Source organism: Musa acuminata, chromosome BXJ1-3 (assembly GCF_036884655.1).
Source record: "Musa acuminata AAA Group cultivar baxijiao chromosome BXJ1-3, Cavendish_Baxijiao_AAA, whole genome shotgun sequence".
NCBI classification, from domain to species: Eukaryota; Viridiplantae; Streptophyta; class Magnoliopsida; order Zingiberales; family Musaceae; genus Musa; species Musa acuminata.
The window spans coordinates 39826438-39845828 of record NC_088329.1 but is presented as its reverse complement, the minus strand read 5'-3'; the positions used below and the strand labels follow the sequence as shown (position 1 = coordinate 39845828).

The window sequence follows — 19391 nt, the reverse complement described above, 5'->3', positions numbered from 1 at the left end:
CCCATTGGCCACTGGTCCGAGCTGTTCTCGGACACTCATTGCGGTCCCTGTGAAAGAAAAGATGTTTCCCTGCGAAAACGTAAGAAGAGGTCGGCACAAGTGATCTGTTTGCCATGGCCAAAACCACACGAACACCACTACTCTTATCGTCCAACTCTCTATCCAAATCTCAGAGAAAGCAACACATCCTCATCATCCCATGGCTGGCGAACTTGACGGTGGCCATCCTCACTGTCTCGCTGTTCAGGCGCTGTGGCCGGGCGTGGGGCTACTTCCGAAGCGCCTCGATCGTGTACAAGCAGGCAACTGGGGGTGGCGATCGTCGCACTTGGACGAGAACATTTTGTCAAACACCTAGAAGACGTGTGACAAGCTGATCCTGTTGCCTTGAAAGTGCGATGGGGTTTTGGGTAGACATCATTGCCGTTGCAGCGATCGGCGTCGGTTTCGGTTAACCCGGATCGAACCCCAGACGAGCAGAGCCCATGTGTCAAGCTCGAACGCGTTGTTGAACGTCGCACGGTCTTCAACGTACACGTAAATAGCGCGCGACGGAGAGAGAGAGAGACGGCGCACTGGGTGAAGGCCGATGCCTCCGATTTCGGTGGGAATGATTCGTTGCTCGAAGGTAATCGATTGCCCGTCTCCTTCTTCTTCGCTCCTTCGCCGGTTCGTCTCTATGCGCTTGAGAATCTTCTCACGCTCCCATGGCTGCACTGGCCATACAGCGGTCAGCATGGTCGTTGGGATTCTTGGGTACCTTAAACCTCCTCTCTCGTCGAGATGCTGCGCTTCCGCTGATAAATTTGTGCCTTTACATGCCATAAATTGGGAGAAATTCTGTTGCATCTTCTTGATCTTGGTCGTTGATTTATAATGATAACTGGAATCTTTGCTGGCTATCTCACTCTATGTCCAGAAGGAGATGTGGAGGAGAGGGTGGAACGCAAGAAAGCAAAGGTGAAACTCTAAAAGTGGTAGCTACAAAGAGATGAATAATGGAGGAATAGATGGTTAAAAAGATTAGGGTTTATGAAGTTCTACATCTTGTTGGAATTGGGTTTGACGTTCTTGTCCTACCAAATGTCTTCTTTCCTCAGCATCCTCTTAATATTTATCTCTTTCGGCTTGTGTAACTTATAATTAAGCTGACTGCTTCTAATGTGTTGCTGATAATTTTTTACCATCTGTGTATGTGATAGTCCTTGAACTTGTCACTAATTTAGAATAGGTAGGACAATTGGTAGACTTACATTTTGATGCTTCTTTTAGTCCTTGAGAGATGTTTGTCGATGTATTATGAGATTACCTGGATCTATCTGTGGGATAGTTGCTGCTCTATTGATTCACTTTGCCTTCTAATCAGAGTTGTAGAATATACTTGCATACAAGATGGGTTATCTCCATCTGTAATTGTTTCTTATATTGCATACTCTGCTTTCTCGGTATGTTCATATTGTCTGTATTCCTTTTATGTGGCTTGTTTTTGCAAGAATAACTTTTATGTAGCTCTGTATAAACTAGTATAAGTAATTTCTGCTTTTTCGACTTGTATAGAATAAATTATGGTTTACTCCTGAATGTAATGGTAGCAGTCTTGATGGGCAAATAGAGGCCAGTTCCAGAGTGTTCCAAGTTGCTGTTGCAATTGGCCGCAACATGCTTTCTCTCTCTGTTTATATTGTTGTTGGAGCTAGGCTATTAAGCTGTACATCAATTCAAATAGCTTGCTCTTTTCAATTACTTTTCAAGTTTCAAATAGCTTTGTTGGAGCTATGCTTTGTAAATGTCATCAGAGAACTATGCAAAATTTCTGTGATGCTTTTAAACCAGAACGAACAATCTCTTGAATTGTCATCAAGCCTGGCTGGAGAATCATGTTCTACCAGGGATTATTCACATACATCCAGGTACTTTTAATCTTTATTAGATGAGTTCTTGTTGACATTTCTTCTATATGTGGGGTTAAGTTACTGGTTTGGAATATTTAGTACTTGACCATTAAAAGATCAAGCACAAGTTCTTCTATATGTGGGGTTAAGGTGCTTGACCATTAAAAGATCAAGCACAAGTTCAATCTAGCTGTAGTAGTAGTTCATCATCTGCAAGTTCTTTTCTTAATTAGCCACTTCCACCTGTTCCTTAACTAGAATTTAGTGGTTCTTTTTCCTATTTGGCTAAAACTTCAGGATATCGAAATAGTACTTATAGCTGGTGTCTTGATAACAGTACCAATCTGCAAGGTCTAGATTTTTTTTTTGTATTAATGACTTAAGATGTGTCTGAGTACTGAAAATTCTGGCTTCAGATCAGATGCACCTATTATATTGTATGCATATAACTGCTATTTGTTTCCTTTTTGCTTTTTCTTGGGTTATCCTGTATCCAGATTATGCTCGTTGTAAGGATCTGCTAGTCAGGTGCTCTATTTTTACACTTCTTAAACCATCAAATCTCTTTAGGTTATCATTAGATTTTTGTTTTTTTTATATATTTGTAAATCTTGTTGAGCAGATTCTCCATGAAGCCATGGTATTGCAAACTTAGGCTGATAAAACCTGAAAGACGATCCACCTGCTGAATATTGATCACTCTTTAAAATGGAAGGTTAAGTTTATGATTTATTTTCTACTTAAAAAAAAGGTTTATGATTTATTTTCATATCTCATCAATTGCTTTCAAGTTTGACTATGTCTAAACTCAGTGATTGTTTGATGGTTTTTTACAACTAAATTCTGCAGAGGATATCTTATATCTGTTATGTCATCAACCACAGCAGATCTCACCCATCAGAAGGAACCATCTTTTTTCTATCTGAAAGTGCCTCCCAGGTATAGGTTCATATCCCTTTGTTCTATTGCCATTTACATTTGCTTCCTCCTTCCTGGAGCAGTCACCAATCCACAGCTACGGATATGTTGGGCATTGATGTGGGAGTCCACTATTTTGCTTGTTATGCAATGCCCATGTTATCCTCTTTTGATAGGACTTCCAAAATTTTCTTATGTCAGTTGGTTTAGCTGTTTGATCCGATGTATTCTTTTAAATGTCTTTGGCACTCTTTCACTGCTACAAGCTCCTCTTGGGTAATTAACTTGTTAACTAGTTTGATAACGTTTCTAAATCGATTGGAAAATATAATTATGGCAACTAGATCAACAAGAAACCACATTATCTAGTGATAGAACTCTTGACTTAGTGGACTGCTGCACTTGTAAATTCTGTTGTTTTACTGCTCAAGTAGTTCAGTGTTCATGTAGTATATTCTTGAGCATGTGTCAAGAATCAGATATCGGTATCATTAGAACTCCACTTCATATTCCAGGAGCATTGAGCATGAGGTACCAGATCTGTGGATTCTCTCCCTGTTTTCCTAAATGACTTTATCTAACAAGAAAGCTCAGTGAACTTATAAAGTACTTGTTGTATTTCATCTTGGCCATAATGTTTTTTATTTTTGACTTGTAGCACTGCTAACACAATGTGTATCAGACTCGATGGCTTACCTGAAACTGTTATATCCCTTTGTGAGTTAGTGATGGACTATATGCTAACCTGCCTTTTCTGTTTCCTGTCATTTCTTGAACAACTTCATTGCTACATTTATTCTAGGATTTTTAGATAACTTGGAACCATGATTCTTCAAACTTCACTTCTCAAGAGATAAATCTATGTCATGGTTCTGTTACATAATCCACTGAAATAAGGTATTAACCTATAGTAACCTTGTACTTTAAAAAGTAGAAACCATGTCCATCTCTATGAGACGAACAAGAATTTGTTCAGATTGCATGTGAACACCACAACACAGAGAAAATGTTAGTGCAAGTAAAATCAGGAGTGGACTTGTAAGAATTGAGAGATAAATTATGGATCAAGAGAGTTCTATTGAAGGTTCTAAAAGTGGCATGAAATATTAAAAGAACAGAAGCATGAAAACACACAATAGTTTTTGACATTTTGGCAAGGGTCCAATTTCTTGGAGTCAATGATTTCCTGAAGATGGCTGGTTAAGCTGATTAGTCGTGATAAGACTTGTTGATCAAGATCATGCTTTTATGCTTGCTATGACTTATTTTGTGATATTATTTTTGGCGTTTTAAATCGTCGAAAGTTTTCCGCTACACTAATTCACCCTCCCCTCTTAGTGCTCTTGATACTAACAATTTTCAGTTACCTATTGACTGGGATGTTATAGTTACGCTGTTTCCAGTGTGATCTATCTATAAATTCTCGGATGTACATGGACAACACTCCCAAGCTACCGGATGTGTACAGGTACTTGGAAGTTAGGTCTGCCACTACCGCATAAATGAGGTAATTCTTACTTCTCAATTAATGCATTTTGTCTGAAATGGTTACATAAGTTTGAAATAATAAAAAATCTGAGATACTACTGTCAGGCTTATTTTGAATTGTGTGATTGGAGTGTCACTTGAACTCTGTAAACGGGAAATAAAGTTAATGAAACACACATGGTTCTGTAGGATCAAATCCTTGGAGATGGTGGAATTCATGTAATTGATTTAAATAAGAATGATTCCAAAGCCATCATTTCTCTTGTCATTAGTTGTAGTTGAAGCCCTGGGTTCTTTTTGGCTATTGGTAAACTCAGCTGAGTGGTGAAAGATTAATTTTGTTGACTCCCTTAGGTCAATAACATCTATGCCGCCATGATTCTAAGCAAAAAAAAAAAGATCAAACCTTGGTCCAAGGTGCAAGGATTAATAGTAAGATTCTTGGACAATAGAACAACACACAGTTGTTACATTGTATTCCTTTCCAGGAATCGTCCTTTTCCTTCACAAAGGTTGTTAAGCAAACAAAGTACGGAAACATCATAATTGTGCTGAAGGAAGCAGTGCTCGAATACTTCTCATCTTTTTTGTCTCTGAGCTTTGTCACCAACCTCAGTGATGGAGAATACTCTGCATTACTAATAACATTATAATTAAATAGATCATCTTGAATTATTTATGTTTTTTTCTTTTTACTATTCATATAGGAGGTTAATATTTGTAATGATACAAGCACATGAGTTTTGTCATATCCTTTTGTGTTCATCTATTTACTATTGTTTATTATTATTATTATTTTTATTGTTGTAGTTGTTGAAATATATGCTCAGTATTTTAATCGTTTGACCTCTTGGTGAACATTATGCCCCTTTTTTTTTTTATTCACACATGCATCATGATGGTGGTTGTTGACAGAGAGTGGGGGCCTCTGAATGCGAGCTGGAACCAGTTCCCTCCCACTGGATTCTGTCGCTCTACAAAGTGGCAGATTGAAGCAAAGTCCAAAGCAAGGCATGACAGGGAGATGAGAAAGCAGAGAGGGGCCGAGGGGAGCAACTGAGGTGTCAAATCACGGATCAGCTGCAACCACAGTGGCTACTGTTTTGGCTACCCCGTCTCTGCCATGGAGGAAGAGATGATGCAACGGCGATGGCAGACGAGACGCCCCTGGCAACATCTCTTTATCTCGCCATGTTCGCCCATTATGAACCTCATTTACTGCTCGTACTGCATCCAAACTATTTATCACCATGCTTTCTTTTACGGCATCTTCTTGGTTTCACATCGATCGCCACCGTGAATGATTGACTGGGTTTTGTGTCAGGTGAAATAATTGGCCATGCTTTTTCTCACCTACAATGGTGAGAAATAATCTTCGAGACTGGACCGGTAGATGGAGACCGTCGTGCGCATGCACGTTTGCGCCCTGTTCAAGAATGCAATCTGAAACATGCTGATGGATGGACGCAGAAGAAGAAGAAGAGCACAGTAGATTAAAGTTAAAAGAGGCCTCTCTGCGACGTGATGAATAATTGTCCGTGAGCCGGCTGAGTCTGCCACCAGTGTCTCCAGCTCAGGTACTCCTTCGCTTCTTCTGCTTGTAACAAGCATGGAGGTCTCAGTTACCCCCTCCCCCCATTAAAGTGTTTGTGTTGAGGGACATTCATTCTTGCTTAACCATCCACCTGCTGCTGCAGGTCATTCATGGCAGCCATAGGCAAACTGTATCTGGGCTGATCAGATCCAGCTCTTATCCCCTTGGATTGACGACTTGGACCACATGAACATGAGAGTCATGTGTGCAATGAGTGCAGATACTGATGTCGCTACTGCAGGTCAAAGGGTTCCGGTTCAATAAAGAAATACCAATCATGGAGCCATGGAACCTGCATCGGCTGATTGAATTCGACGTCTTCAGAAATGGTTTCTGCTCGAGCGAAAGGGGGGGTTCCAAGACTCATAATAGAGACAGGGACCAGTCCTTTTGAGACCCACTGCAAGTACTACTGTCTCACCAGCTGTTGCACTCTGGTAGTCGCAAGGTTCAGCAAGCAGTGGCTTCCTTCAGCCACCTCCTGGCTTGCTCTTCCCGAGGCTTGTCGCCTTTTTGATAAAGACAACAGGTGTCTTCTCTCTTTCTCTGTCTCATGCTCCTCTCTCTCTCCTCCTCCTCATCCTCATTATTATTATTATTATATATTATTGTATCAGTCATCACTTGCCAAACTATATCTTCTCACCTCATCAATGTGTGTTTGTGGATCTTTGTCTGCTGCCTGTCCTTGTCGTTAACTCCATGTGAGACAGCTCTTCTCAGCCAGTAGTTGTGTGTTTTACAGTGTGAGGAGGAGGAGAGGAGGAGGAGGTTAAGGTAACTTCGCTTTCCAAGAAAAAGGAAGCAGATTTGTCACAGACCTCTCCCGTAGAGACAGATCCTCCTCTCAGTTCTTGCAGTAAACCTACCTCCAATAAACCTCTCCTAACCTCCTCATCCCACCGAACAACCCAAGACCAGGAGCCACTATAAAGTGCAACCACCGAAGGAGATCGAGTGGAGGCAGCGCCATTTCCTTCTTCCTGACTCCTTTGTGTGGCTTCATGGATTCCCATCGATGGAGTGAGCGGCAGCAGACGGACCGGCAGCCTTGTGCAGGGCTCCCAAAACTCCACCTCCTGGATCAGCAGCAACCACCTGCCTCTGCTCTCAGTCTCTTTGCACCCGAGCCCTGCAGCGGCTTCCATAAGACCACCACCACCATCGCCACCCCTTCACTCTCTTCATTCCCAAGTAAGTGGTTTTTCATGTACATAGGAGCTGGTTTCTCTCATCCATTTCTCTATTTTTTGGGTGTTTTTGTTTACATTTTGGTAATGTAGGGATAGGTTATTTCACTCTGGCACAGTGGCAGGAGCTGGAGTTGCAAGCTTTGATCTACAAGTATATGATAGCTGGGGTTTCTGTTCCTTTGGAACTTATTCTGCCCATCAAAAGGAGCCTTCTCAGTGCATCCCCATACTACCACCATCCTGAGCTCTACCAGCATCTCCAACCATCTTGTAACTACTACTGGCCCTTTCTCTGTGTTCTATTTATGCATTACTTATTTTGCTTGTCCTTGTCATATGGTGAGCTTCTGAATTGCACTGTTACCTGAGTAGAGAATTTGCTCGATCTAGCATTGTTGTTCACTTGATCCTTGCAAAGATCTGGTTTTGTTGTTTGCTTCGCCTATTGAGAAACCTCTCTCTGCTGCTTTCCAGCTTCTACCATGTTCTTGACTTGTTATGGCGTTCGTGTTCAACTCCCTTTTTTTTTTCCTTCTTAAAAAAGACATTAAGAGTGTTGTTTTGAAGGTAGCTTTTTAAGTTTTCCCCCTTTTTGACTTCTAACTTTTGTTCCTCCATACTGAAATTTTAGGTTTTAACTTTCAAGTGCTACATAATAGAAGGAGCAATACAGAGAAATGAAGTAATGTTGGTTTTTCTTGTTCTAGTCAGACTCTGGATTGTTGCCTGTCATATTTTCTGGTCTCTAAAGTAAGCACATCTTGTCACAGTTGAAAACAACACATGAAGAACTAAGTCAGCTATTGTTTAACTGATTTGTTGAGAACATTTTCTACATTTTTCAGCTTTACTTTCTCTCTCTCATGATCACTTAAACTTCAATAGCTTGTTGCAATTGGCTATCCTGTGGATTTTTATTCATCACCATCACTTTTTAATGAAGTTTCAATCCACCATATGACCAGTTCCCAAACAAAGAAGCTAGATTAGCTTAAGACTGGTCACACAAATTCTGATGGTGAATTTACCATCATGTTCCTGAAAGTATTAAAAGATGTCATTATTCTACTCTTTGTATCCCACAACAACAACAACAACAAAAAAGCGCCCCAACAGCAGATGTGTTTGATCTATATGTATTTTTTTTTCCAGTGATGCAGGGAGTGTCCTGGGGGAGATGTTCTGTGGACCCTGAGCCTGGGAGATGCAGGAGAACAGATGGAAAGAAGTGGAGATGCTCAAGAGAAGTGGTGGTAGGTCAAAAGTACTGCGAGCGTCATGTGCATCGAGGCCGAAACCGTTCAAGAAAGCATGTGGAAATCCCCACACCGACTTCCCTCAATGGCTTGAAAACTGGCGTTTCTTCTCCTCCTCCAGAATGTGCCCAACACAACCATTTCGATCTATCTGGATCTCGTGACATCCTTCCTCTTAGTCAGAGGTACCATCTGCATCTTTCAGTTGAAAGTCGATAACAAATCGATAGATTATTTCTTTCTAAAGATCATCGTAGTTTGTGACTTTTTTTGTTTTCGAGTATATAAATCCGCATCCATATGTTATGGGAATCTAGCATATTGAATTTATCATGTTGAATTAGTTCCTATGCTAAGAATGGGGATCAAAGACGGACAAAATTGGCATGGACATGCATGCATATATTGTTTTAAGAACTCAGTTACCTAATAGCATTTAGGTAACTAAATGATTTCAGGACAATGAAAATTTGTAGGTGGTTGCAGTGTGATTCTCCTTTCTATTTTGAACTCCTACATCTGATGCTGCTCTACTTTGACTCCCACTGTTCCCTAACCCTTCTGCATATTGTCCGTTATTAGACACCCAGACACAAGAACAGTAACAGTTGGAAGGAGCTTCCAGAGCAACTGTTCAAACTTCTTCCTTAAGGAGCTGCAAGACAGCAAACCCGAAGGCTATGTGCTACAGAGGTTCTTTGATGAATGGCCGAGATCACAGCAAGAGTCGGACGACGGGCTTAACTACACCAGTCATCCAGCTTCGACTACCCATCTCTCTATGTCACTCCCCGGCAACCCATCCTCGGATTTCTCCCTGAAACTTTCCACAGGCAATAACGGTGAGAAGCAGAGACCCGAGGAGGGCAGCAGCAACGGCGGGGAGGACGGTCGGGTGGTCCGACCTAGCAACAACTGGTCGGGATGGGGCCACCATGGGGAGGAGGCTTCCATGGGTGGCCCGCTGGCTGAAGCGCTGCGGTCTGCAGCCTCGACGCAGTCGCCGACCAGCGTCTTGCACAAGCCAAATGGGTCGGTATCCGAGACCAGTAGCATTAGCCCATGATAAACTAGTCTTAGGTGGTAGTGTTTGTTGAACCAATGACTATGAATTATTTTATTTGCCTTGAAAGCTAGCTGACATCAGACTAGTCTTTGTTCGCTGTAACATATATGGTATCCCTCTTGAGAGTCGGGGTCTGCATGCAATTAAAATTGATGACCTTCTGGGTGTTCATGTTAGTTTGTTTTTTGGTTTTTTTGTGTCCGAGCGATCTATTATACGTCGTTTATGAAAGTTCGCAGAGTTGTATATATATATATATATATATATATATATATATATATATATATATATAGTTTATTTATTTCAGGATTAATTCTTTATAATTAATTATTTTTAATATTTTAATATTTATATTTTAAAAAATTATATTTACATCTCTATAATTATAAAAGTAAAATATCTAGATTTATTTATCCTAACGATATTGATTTTATTAACAAAAATATAATAATAAATAATAAAAAAATAATTTTAATATTCTAGTTGATGGTGACGGACGATGTCGATGGTAACGGACGATAGCGTACTATTAAAAATCACAGTTGATTGTTATGGATGAAGAGAGTGATGACGAGAGATGAGAGTCGTTTTACATCTGCATCTATATTAACATGAAACGATCGTTGATGCAAATGTTCAGTAGCACCGTTCAGCAATTGCATCGATGCCGGCACAGTTGCAAAATGACACCGCTCGATATCTACATCAACGACCCTTTTGCTACTTGATAACTGCATCAACGTTGACGTAAATACAAAGTGACTCTTACCTTTTGTCGTCGCTCTCCTCATCCATAACAACCATTCATAGCCCTTAACAGCGTCGTCGTCTACTACTATAAACTAAAACGTTAAAATTATCTTTTGTCTTTTGTTTTTATGTTTTCATTGGTAAAATCGATAATATTAAAATAAATGAGTCTAAATATTTTACTTTCGTAATTATAACATTTTAAAATATAGAAACCAAGATGCTAAAGGTAACGAATTACGAAAGATAATTTATAATTAGCCTGTATAAAGTTATTACAGGTCAACTGAGCAGTCAGCAACAGCATAAAAAAAATGAAAACCTTGGGACCTCCAATGATCGGCTAATAAAATTACCAGCCCTAGGGATGTAGCAAATGTCGACAAGAATAGAGAAAATATGTTGAAAAGAGTTCCTAAAACACCAAGGAATTGGCGAAATTCCCTTTACAAAATTTGCAAAAGATTTGGGAGGAAAAGTGTACTTGATTAGCTGCTTTACGGAGAAGGATTGATAGCTCTACCACAGCCACTTCCCAAACATAGAGGGACATTTCCAGCTTCCTTGATGAGCAAGCCTGAACCTGCAGGGGCACAAGGGCAATCAAATTCAAGACCCTACCTTGCCCCCTCAAGGGTAATCATTTGTTGCTTCAACCAAGCCCTCAGATAGGCTGCAATTCAAAAGATAATTGACAATAGTTAGAACTCTCCTGATAAGGGAGGTAGGCCTCGTAGCATGGTTGCGATATTTGATATCATTGCGATCGTTTCATAAGAATCACAAACAGGCAGCTAGGAAGTGCAGGAGGAGTTTTCGAAGGATCTGCCTTCCTCAATCCAATCCCCTCTATAGCAGCTAGGAAGGATTTGAAATTGGAAGTTGAACGGTTGTTGAAGTGAATTCCAAAAAGACTGGGCAAAGCAGCAACCGAAAAAAAATATGGAGAAGTGAGTCTGAAAAAAGATGACAGCATAACAAGCATCTTGCTAACAACAGTGGACGATGTTTGAAACAAAGGAAGAGGTAGGGAGACAATTCCATTAAAAAATTCAAAGAAAAATTTTAATCTTAGGATGTCAAACTACCCTCCGACCCTACCAAGGCTCAACCGGGGTGGAGAGTAGTTACTCCGAAGGCAATATTTTCAGTACCATTTGTTACTCCTAATGAAGAGAGTATCATTTTAATTTCTGGTGGCTGTGGATCGTGGACAGGATTTTGGACACTGTGGACTAGGAATATATGAGAGAAGAGGAAAATGACTGGGCATATAAAAAAATGTATAATCCATAATCTTAACTATTAATCAACCATGTTAATTCTTCATTTTCCATGAGTCTGAAATCATCCAAACATTTCATGAAAATGAAAAAACAACCATCAGAGCATTTGTAACATCAGAGAAGAGAGCACAAAATCCATATGTTGCATATTTCAATTAGCTCTGCTCTAATGTATCAGAGAATTTGCAGTTTCTGTATAAAATGGTCACGGCATCAATAGTTCTAAATATAAAGATTGATTTGAAAACTATAAAGGTGAAAAATCGTTGCAATTTGTCAGAGTAGCATTAGACACTCTTTAACATACTTGAACAAGTAATAATCGTAAAGGACATATGTACAAGCTAAAATGTCACATGGTGTCCATCATATCATGTCGTAGTAGTACAGCCAATTGGAAATCCAGAAAGGAAGAAAGGATCTGTTTGCAAGAAAGACAACCATTTTATAAATAACTAGGGTTGGTTTCATAGAATATAATGGTGGAAGATACATCAAGAAGGCAGTAGCATAGTTCTGAAGACAGGATACCAAGCTGCAAAACTAGCAAGGTCTTAATTTGTCACCAGAGAAAACTGAGGATTTTCTCCAGATATTGTCACTATTTGTTTCTTGTCCAAGGGATAAAAAGAAAAAAAAAACATTATTGCTGAGTAAGATTTAGAATAACTTGCCTGTGGTTTTCACAAGTTGAGGTATTTGAGAGAATAGACCAATAGCAAAGAAGAAGCAAGGACAAACCCAAGTGAGCCAGAGCCACATAACCAAGGATGCTATGCTCAAAACCACGGTAGTCTTCCAAGAAATGCTTAGCCTTTAGGCTGTGATACCACAACACCAGATATCATCCAAGTACAGGTCTGCTCTAGAGTACCACCATCATACTGGAATTTGCTGCAAAATGTGCAATCAAGATAACATTAGCATTAATAGTAGAGTTGTCAAGGAATCATGTATCTCAGTCATGTAATCACAAAAAAGGGTGCCAACAACGTTCCAGAAGCAGTAGACGAGACTAGATAGGATACCAGCAACTCGGTAGTTGAGGTGTGATGAGAGCCAACAGATTCTTAAATCCAAGTCATCGAAATGCTGACACGAATGAACCATCAAAGGCTAGCAGTGATGACAGTCAAGGTGAACCTAGCACATGGCCAATGATGTAAGCCGCATCAAATTTGCTACCAAGTTGCAAGGGACTGGCTCTTGTCTCAGAATGTGCATAAAACATATAGCATCCACTTAGACATTGTTACACACAAATGCCAAGGTATGTGCAGTTTATACAAGTTGTACTACATACCTAAAGGCTAAAGCTTGCAAGAAATTTGGATCAAAGTATGTCAGCACATCTTGAATTATTTGTGTATTTCACAAAGGACTTAATCTTCACTTGGACAGCCCCTGCAACCACAGTGGACATTTCTATCACCTTTTCTTTTCTCAGGTGTTTAGGGACCCCATACGCAAGTGGTTGCAGAATTGTGTACTCATGTCTGCATGCACGTCAGCCAGCAAGGTGTTCATTACCTGGCTGCACAAACTCAATACAAAGACAATTTTAGGAGAAAACACATTTCAAGATTAACTAATCAAAACCCAAAGCATATAAACGAAGGTAAAAGTGACGGCACTATGAACCAGAAAGAACAAGAAAGGCAAATAAATAAATAAACAAACAGATTACGATCTGCATAAGCGAAGCAACACCAACCTTTTCCCCCTTTACAATCAGATTATGGTCTGCATGGCCCTGATCCAGACAGAATTGATGCAATTCCTTGGAAATTTCCTTCCTCTGATGATAAAGGTCGTATACGTAATTTTCTTTGGATGAGCCAAACAAAAAATAGGCGAAGGTGCTTTTACACTTTCTGTTCCCATCTTGAGGATCATTTTCAGGTACAAATGCATGTGGATTTCATAAATAAGACAAAATTGAATCTGAAATGTACATTCAGCACATATAGAAGGTAAAAAAAGAGTAACCAAAACAATGAGGACAAATAACCTTTTCTCATCTTTGCCTCAAATTCTCAAAGAGTGGGCTCAGTAAGCTCCCACCCTTGTGGATATTTAACATGGTTGGTCTTTAGTTTAGGTATACATCTGGTGATAAGAATCCAATCTCTCTAAAAATCAAATGGCAACCAGTGAGCTGAAATCAAAGAAACATATTCTGTAAGATATTAGCAAAGCACATGTCATGACTTTCAAAAATAAATGTGCATCCTTTATCGAAAAGTATCCAAGAAGACAGCACTATATCGAGATGCCACTCCTTGGGAAAAAAACTTTAGTACTGTACGTTGGTTGCAGCAAACAATCATGAAATATTTCACAATCAATACTTAGAAATAACAAGAACAAAAAATACATGCATGATCTTGAGATTCTGCACTAAAAAAGTATTCAAGTGATTCCCTGCAGCAATGAGTAATAACTATCTTATCATAAAATATTTAACTAGTCAAAGTGTGAAGGATGATATTCTGCATATGTTCACTCCATGAAGCAAGACAAAAAGTATGCTTAACAAATTAATTATGCATAAAAAAGGTCTCCAGTACTACCAGACCTAAACAAAAACTAATTCTTGCTAATGCTGATTGTCTAAAGAAAGTATAGGATACAAATATTAAACCCTTAATGGCAAACCCAAGTTTCCACTACAATTTCTTCGAAATATAGGTTGAAAAATCAAGGAAATAGTTAATTGTGTTTCCCACAATCTGCGCCGGTCTTATCTGGTTACACCTGTTTTAATTCCTCGAATCTTCTTCAAATGAATCTACAAGAAACCGACATGGTTGAAAGACAAACCTATGAGTGACACTTCACCATTCCATATCAAGTGCTAACATGATCTCTTGCATATACTCACTCCATTAAAGCAAGACAAAGCAATTCAATCAACATGTTGCATAGTGCGTCTCCACTACTTGATGATTTACATCAATATCAGTGAGAATAAACCTAGGGCTAGGGCAAGGGTGCAGCGTCCGTCGACGCCACAAACGGTGACGAGGAGGAGATGATAGGATCGAAGAGGATTCGGACCTACGGGTATCGTGTGCCGCCTCCTCCACCTGGGCGCAGAGGTCGCCGCCGATCGGCAGCGAACGGTGGGATCGGCAGGGCCGACGACAAGACGCCGAGTGGCTTCTTGAACCGGGGAAACGCCACTAAGCGCATAAATTACCCGCATACGGGAGATCTTGAGAGCGCGACCCGCAACGGCTTTATTTCCACCCGTTCGATCGAACCGGAAATCCTGTTCGATCTGGTCGAACTAAGCCGCTCGAGTTCGTATGTTGGCTCTTTTCGGTTCACGTGGCCCGACTTCCCCGAATTGGTTCGAGAATGGGCAACGTGGCCAATCGGTTCACGTGCTTTAATAATTTTTCAGCCGTTTATGACGATTCTTTTTGTTGAATTCATTGCGTAATGATACAATAAAATTGGCTTACCGACCCAATAACTTACCTTGTCAATTATTAAGCAGCTTACTATTTTCTTTAGAACCCTATTGACAACTTTTTTGTTACTATTCATAATATCTTTAAAAATTAATAAAATAATATTTTAATATTTATAATCCCCTCTAATTTTGATTTTGATTTTGATTTTTCTCTTTTGCACGCTCCTACACTCCTACCCTATTGACCCAATAACTTACCGTGTCAATTCATTTTTTTTCTCTTTTTAATATCTACGCACCCTACCATTATCAACGCAATGGTGTAATAAAAATCAACAGCATGATTGAACGCACCTACTTAGCAACATTTAGTATTTTAATTTTTATACTTTAAAAAATTATATTATCATCCATATAATTATAAACATCTAGATCCATTTATCTTAACATCGTTGATTTTACTAATAGAAATATAAAAATAAATAATAAATAAATAATTTTAATATTTTAATTAATAGCGGTGGACAATATCACTAAGAGCCACGGGTGACTGTTGTGAATAAAAAAAGCAACGACAAGAGATGAAAGTCGCTCTGTATTTGTGTTGATGCTAATGCAATTGTCGAACGACCCTTTCGTTGCTTTGTATCTGCGTTGATATCGGTGCAGTTGCCGAGCAACGAAAGGATCATCAATGCATATGCTGAGCAAAATCGCTTTGCATCTGCGTCGATACAGTTGCCTAGCGACGTCACTTGACATATGCGTTGGTGACCCTTTTACTACTCAGCAATTGTATTGAAATCGACGTGGATGTATAATGATCTTCATCTCTCGTTATCGCTCTCATCATCCACAGGTCACCCATGACCCCTAATGATATCATTGTTCGCCACCATTGATGTCATCCGTCATCACCAACTGAAACATTCAAATTATTTTTTTATTATTTATTTTAATATTTTTATTAATAAAACCGATGATAATAAATGAGTATAAATGATTCACTTTTATAATTATGAAAATATAACTTTTGTAATTACAAAATATCAATATAACTTTTTATAGTATAAAGATCGAGATGCTAAAGATAACTAATTACATAAGATAATTATGAGATAATACATAATTAACTATGAGGCAAACAAATAATTAGCTATGTTATATGATACAAACAATGTCTAGACGACAACCAAAAATATCAAGCAGAAATTCCAAACACAAATGTATAATTGTTCATACACACAATTCTATCAATCTTATATGTCACTGTGCTTAACAAATCATAGATCTGTAAATTTAATGAATCATAATTAAGGAGGAACGAAAGTAATTCCTCACCCAATAAAGTAAATGAATGATATAATATATGTGCTACGAGATATTTATCATGTGCGGTGGAATTCCTCATCTCTGTCCCTTGAAAGACTATTGATTTGAAGTCTGACCGGTCTCTGCCATGATGCTGTCTAGTAACGATCCACAAGCATCTTCTAGCAGATCTAGAACCTGAAGACACCACAAGGTAGAGCATAAGTAATATAAAAAAAAATGTGGGTCGATTATATAATAAAAAAATGAGCATAAGATTCTATTCAAGAATTTATAAAAAACAAACAGCTTCGCTTAACATATTTTATATGTGAATTGGAATTAAAGGTCCATAACTGCAACACAGTATTAGGCAACAAATAACATTTCCTAATGACAAAAGGCAATTTTAATGTATAAAAGCTGGACTTAAAAGAAGATGCCAGGAGGAGATACAAATGGCAGTCTCTTGTAATTTATTTTTTCTTTCTCCAACTATGATTGACCTTATAGTGCAATGATGCTTACTAAGGGTTAATAAAGAATCGTCGAATATAAAATCACAAATTGACTCCAAAATGATGTTAAACATGATATTATTGACATTAATTTAGCAGTGATTTTCTCAATTACCTTTTCAAAACCTTGTGGCCCTCCATAGTAAGGATCTGGCACTTCAGCTTCACTGTGTTTCTTACAATAGGAGCACATAAGCTTAATCTGAAAAGTGAAAAAATGACAAAAAAAATACTGGAGTAAATACACTTGGCTACACAGCCGAACAATGACAACTGACAAACATGTTCTATGAAGAAAATTAAATGTTTGTCCTACTGAGGTTGTGCACAGATTGCATGTCTCTTCAACCAAGGTAAGACAAAACCATTTCCACCAAAGATAATTAAGCAACCACGGCATAGAACTTTGTGCTAAGTTAATCTTCATCATCTATTCATGCTAGTTCCAGCTTAGATAAAGCACTAAGTTTCTGACATAGTAGATGCTCATTGGCATGATTGACATCTGGTTATATGCACAACCAATATTAAGAAAGTGATGGCTCCAATATCATCCAAGACAGTGCTAGTTAAATTCAATTTTCGGAATGGAATTATTTTCTGCTCTGCCCATCAATATCCAGGTCGTTGATGCAATGTTCATGAAAGGGAAGCAGGTTGGATTACTTTGTATCTGTTTCATCATTGAATGTATGCCAAAGTACAAAGAGCCTGCAGTAGTACTTCCACATATTAGTCTAATTCTTCTAAAAAAGTTGTAGAGTATACAAGAAAACCAAATCCGTAAACTGCCCTCTCATTCTTCTGCCTCCAGCTTTACAAACCACTCAATTTCAATTTTTTTTAAATTTGAAATGAATTTTTAATTGACAGGCAGTAAACAATAAGCCACAAGTCATCCCTAACACCTGGAATAAGAAAGTGAAAAACTAAAGATGGGACTAATCATATAAAAGGGGAAAAGAACAATAGATTTTTGTTTAATTTATATGGAGTGAGAAAGCTTCATTATCAAAGAAAAGAATAAACAAGGGGGCTTTCTGGTTGTGTTCATGAAAACAGTCTTCTACATTTCAAAACAGACAATTGTGACGTTTTCTAATTGTAGTCTCTGAAGACAGAATCTCAGAAGTAGATTTTGACAACTAAAGCTAAGAAATAATTATAGATATTTTCAGACTTTGCAAGAGTGTTCTATCTCATTGGTCAAGGACTTTAGTGATTGCTTCTTCTCCCTCCTTTACTGATCATAGGCCTCCACTCTGGTAAATTTCTCGCTGTACTGGGTGTCTCCTCCACCCTCTCTGCCCCTCCATTGCAGCTGGTGGGTGTGGAGATCAGAGTCACAGTTGGATCCCATAAGTCTACCATTTGGTGCAGGAGTGGCTACACCTCTCTCTAAACAATCTAAGGCCTTGTTTTGATATTGAGAGCAAGCAAATATTGTTGTAAAAAGATAGTCTTAAGAACAGTTGCATAAAACAACTCTCTTTTTTATAATCACTCCAAACAGGTCCAACAATTCTTATCTTGGCTTTCCAAAATCACGGCATATTTCACCAACTATCTGCTACCTTAGAGAGCAGAAACAGGGCCCATTAAATGCACAAAATGAGACAGCAAAATGACCTATCTTCCAATGCATTAGACGAACAAACATACCTAAAGGAAACTAACCTTCTTCGGAGCATCCTCTGGAAGAGGCTCTTTAAATCTCCATCTCTCATAAGCACTCATTATGTCCTCTAAAATATCAGTAGTGAATTGATTTCAGAATCAGCAACTTACTGGAATTCGAATGTTTCTATCGTGTAATAGTTAAGAACACGAAGAGTGACAGAACAGCAAATCGCACCTCTATTTTGCATGTCCATGGCCAATATGAGATCGAACTCCCTGAAATCCGAGGGTCTTAACGGCCTCGAGATGGAGGTGACCTCGATCCCCCGCCTCTTCGCCGCAGACCTCATCCGCGAATCCGCCGGGTCCCCCTTCCACACCGCAAATCCAATATTACAATTCCTCTTTCTCTCACAAGTTCCAATTTTTAAGATGGAAGAGTACCTCATGGTAACCGATGGTGCCGGCGGAGTCGATCTTGAACTTGGACTCCGCTCCACGCTTCCGCACGCTATCGGTGAACACAGCCTCCGCGGCGGGGCTACGGCAGATGTTCCCTGTGAAAAGACCATCCAGGAGTGAGACACCGATGACAGTAGAATAAAGATCGGTCTAGAAAGAGCACCGAGGCAAACGAAGAGGACGGAAAAGGGCTTCGTCTCTGCCATGGACGCGACCGCGGAGGATAACCGGACGGGTCGACGGTGTGCGAGACGGGGAGACGAAGGAGATCGGAGGAGGTAAAGATTTGCAGAAGAAAGGGGGTTTGGCCGTCGAAAATGGAATCTACTGAAGCGACGAGAGGGGGATTCGGCGGGGTGGCAGAATGGTAAATTTGGGGCGAAGGAGGTCGCTGCGGCTTGGCAACGCATGGTGGAGCTTCTCGTTTACGTCTGGGGAGCGATTTGGGATGGGAGACTTGTCACGAAGGCAAGAAGATGGAGCGCTGCGGTAAGTGGCTGATACGGCTGTGGCTTGTAGTGGCTCGATCGGCTTATCCTTTGAATGGTATATACGTATTTAGATCGAATTAGGATATTCTTAATTATGTACATAATTATAAATATTCAAATTAAGT

At 39.4% G+C, this 19391-nt stretch overlaps 2 protein-coding genes and 1 long non-coding RNA gene across 13 annotated transcripts; 1 reads left to right on the top strand and 2 right to left on the bottom strand.

The window, feature by feature from the left end:
- The first annotated feature begins 1541 nt into the window (after window positions 1–1541).
- On the top strand, window positions 1542–9583 carry LOC135629549 (growth-regulating factor 3-like). 4 transcript variants are annotated; one of them, XM_065137079.1, is made up of 12 exons: window positions 1542–1990; window positions 2043–2420; window positions 2515–2607; window positions 2742–2831; window positions 4214–4317; window positions 5214–5522; window positions 5623–5875; window positions 5996–6421; window positions 6638–7086; window positions 7176–7355; window positions 8238–8526; window positions 8924–9583. In XM_065137079.1, the coding sequence occupies exons 9-12, from the start codon at window positions 6897–6899 to the stop codon at window positions 9405–9407; spliced, it is 1143 nt and encodes a 380-aa protein (XP_064993151.1). In that variant the 5' UTR covers window positions 1542–1990; window positions 2043–2420; window positions 2515–2607; window positions 2742–2831; window positions 4214–4317; window positions 5214–5522; window positions 5623–5875; window positions 5996–6421; window positions 6638–6896; the 3' UTR covers window positions 9408–9583. The 4 variants fall into 4 exon arrangements, with proteins under 4 accessions (XP_064993151.1, XP_064993146.1, XP_064993165.1 ...); XM_065137074.1 differs by having other exon boundaries at window positions 4199–4317; XM_065137093.1 differs by lacking the exons at window positions 1542–1990; window positions 2043–2420; window positions 2515–2607; window positions 2742–2831 and having other exon boundaries at window positions 4174–4317; window positions 5214–5491.
- A 798-nt stretch (window positions 9584–10381) lies between these two features.
- On the bottom strand, window positions 10382–14662 carry LOC135629537 (uncharacterized). 8 transcript variants are annotated; one of them, XR_010493277.1, is made up of 7 exons: window positions 14504–14662; window positions 13455–13601; window positions 13158–13387; window positions 12747–12977; window positions 12472–12653; window positions 12118–12337; window positions 10382–10740 (listed from the first exon to the last, which is right to left on the bottom strand). It is a non-coding gene; the product is annotated as an uncharacterized LOC135629537 (long non-coding RNA). The 8 variants fall into 8 exon arrangements; XR_010493279.1 differs by having other exon boundaries at window positions 13158–13327; XR_010493274.1 differs by having other exon boundaries at window positions 10382–10830; window positions 13158–13601.
- Window positions 14663–16046: 1384 nt separating this feature from the next.
- Window positions 16047–19256, bottom strand: LOC103979075 (uncharacterized). The gene is made up of 6 exons (XM_009395099.3): window positions 18939–19256; window positions 18758–18870; window positions 18549–18684; window positions 18371–18438; window positions 16809–16895; window positions 16047–16373 (listed from the first exon to the last, which is right to left on the bottom strand). The coding sequence occupies exons 1-6, from the start codon at window positions 19183–19185 to the stop codon at window positions 16293–16295; spliced, it is 732 nt and encodes a 243-aa protein (XP_009393374.2). The 5' UTR covers window positions 19186–19256; the 3' UTR covers window positions 16047–16292.
- Window positions 19257–19391: the final 135 nt, after the last annotated feature.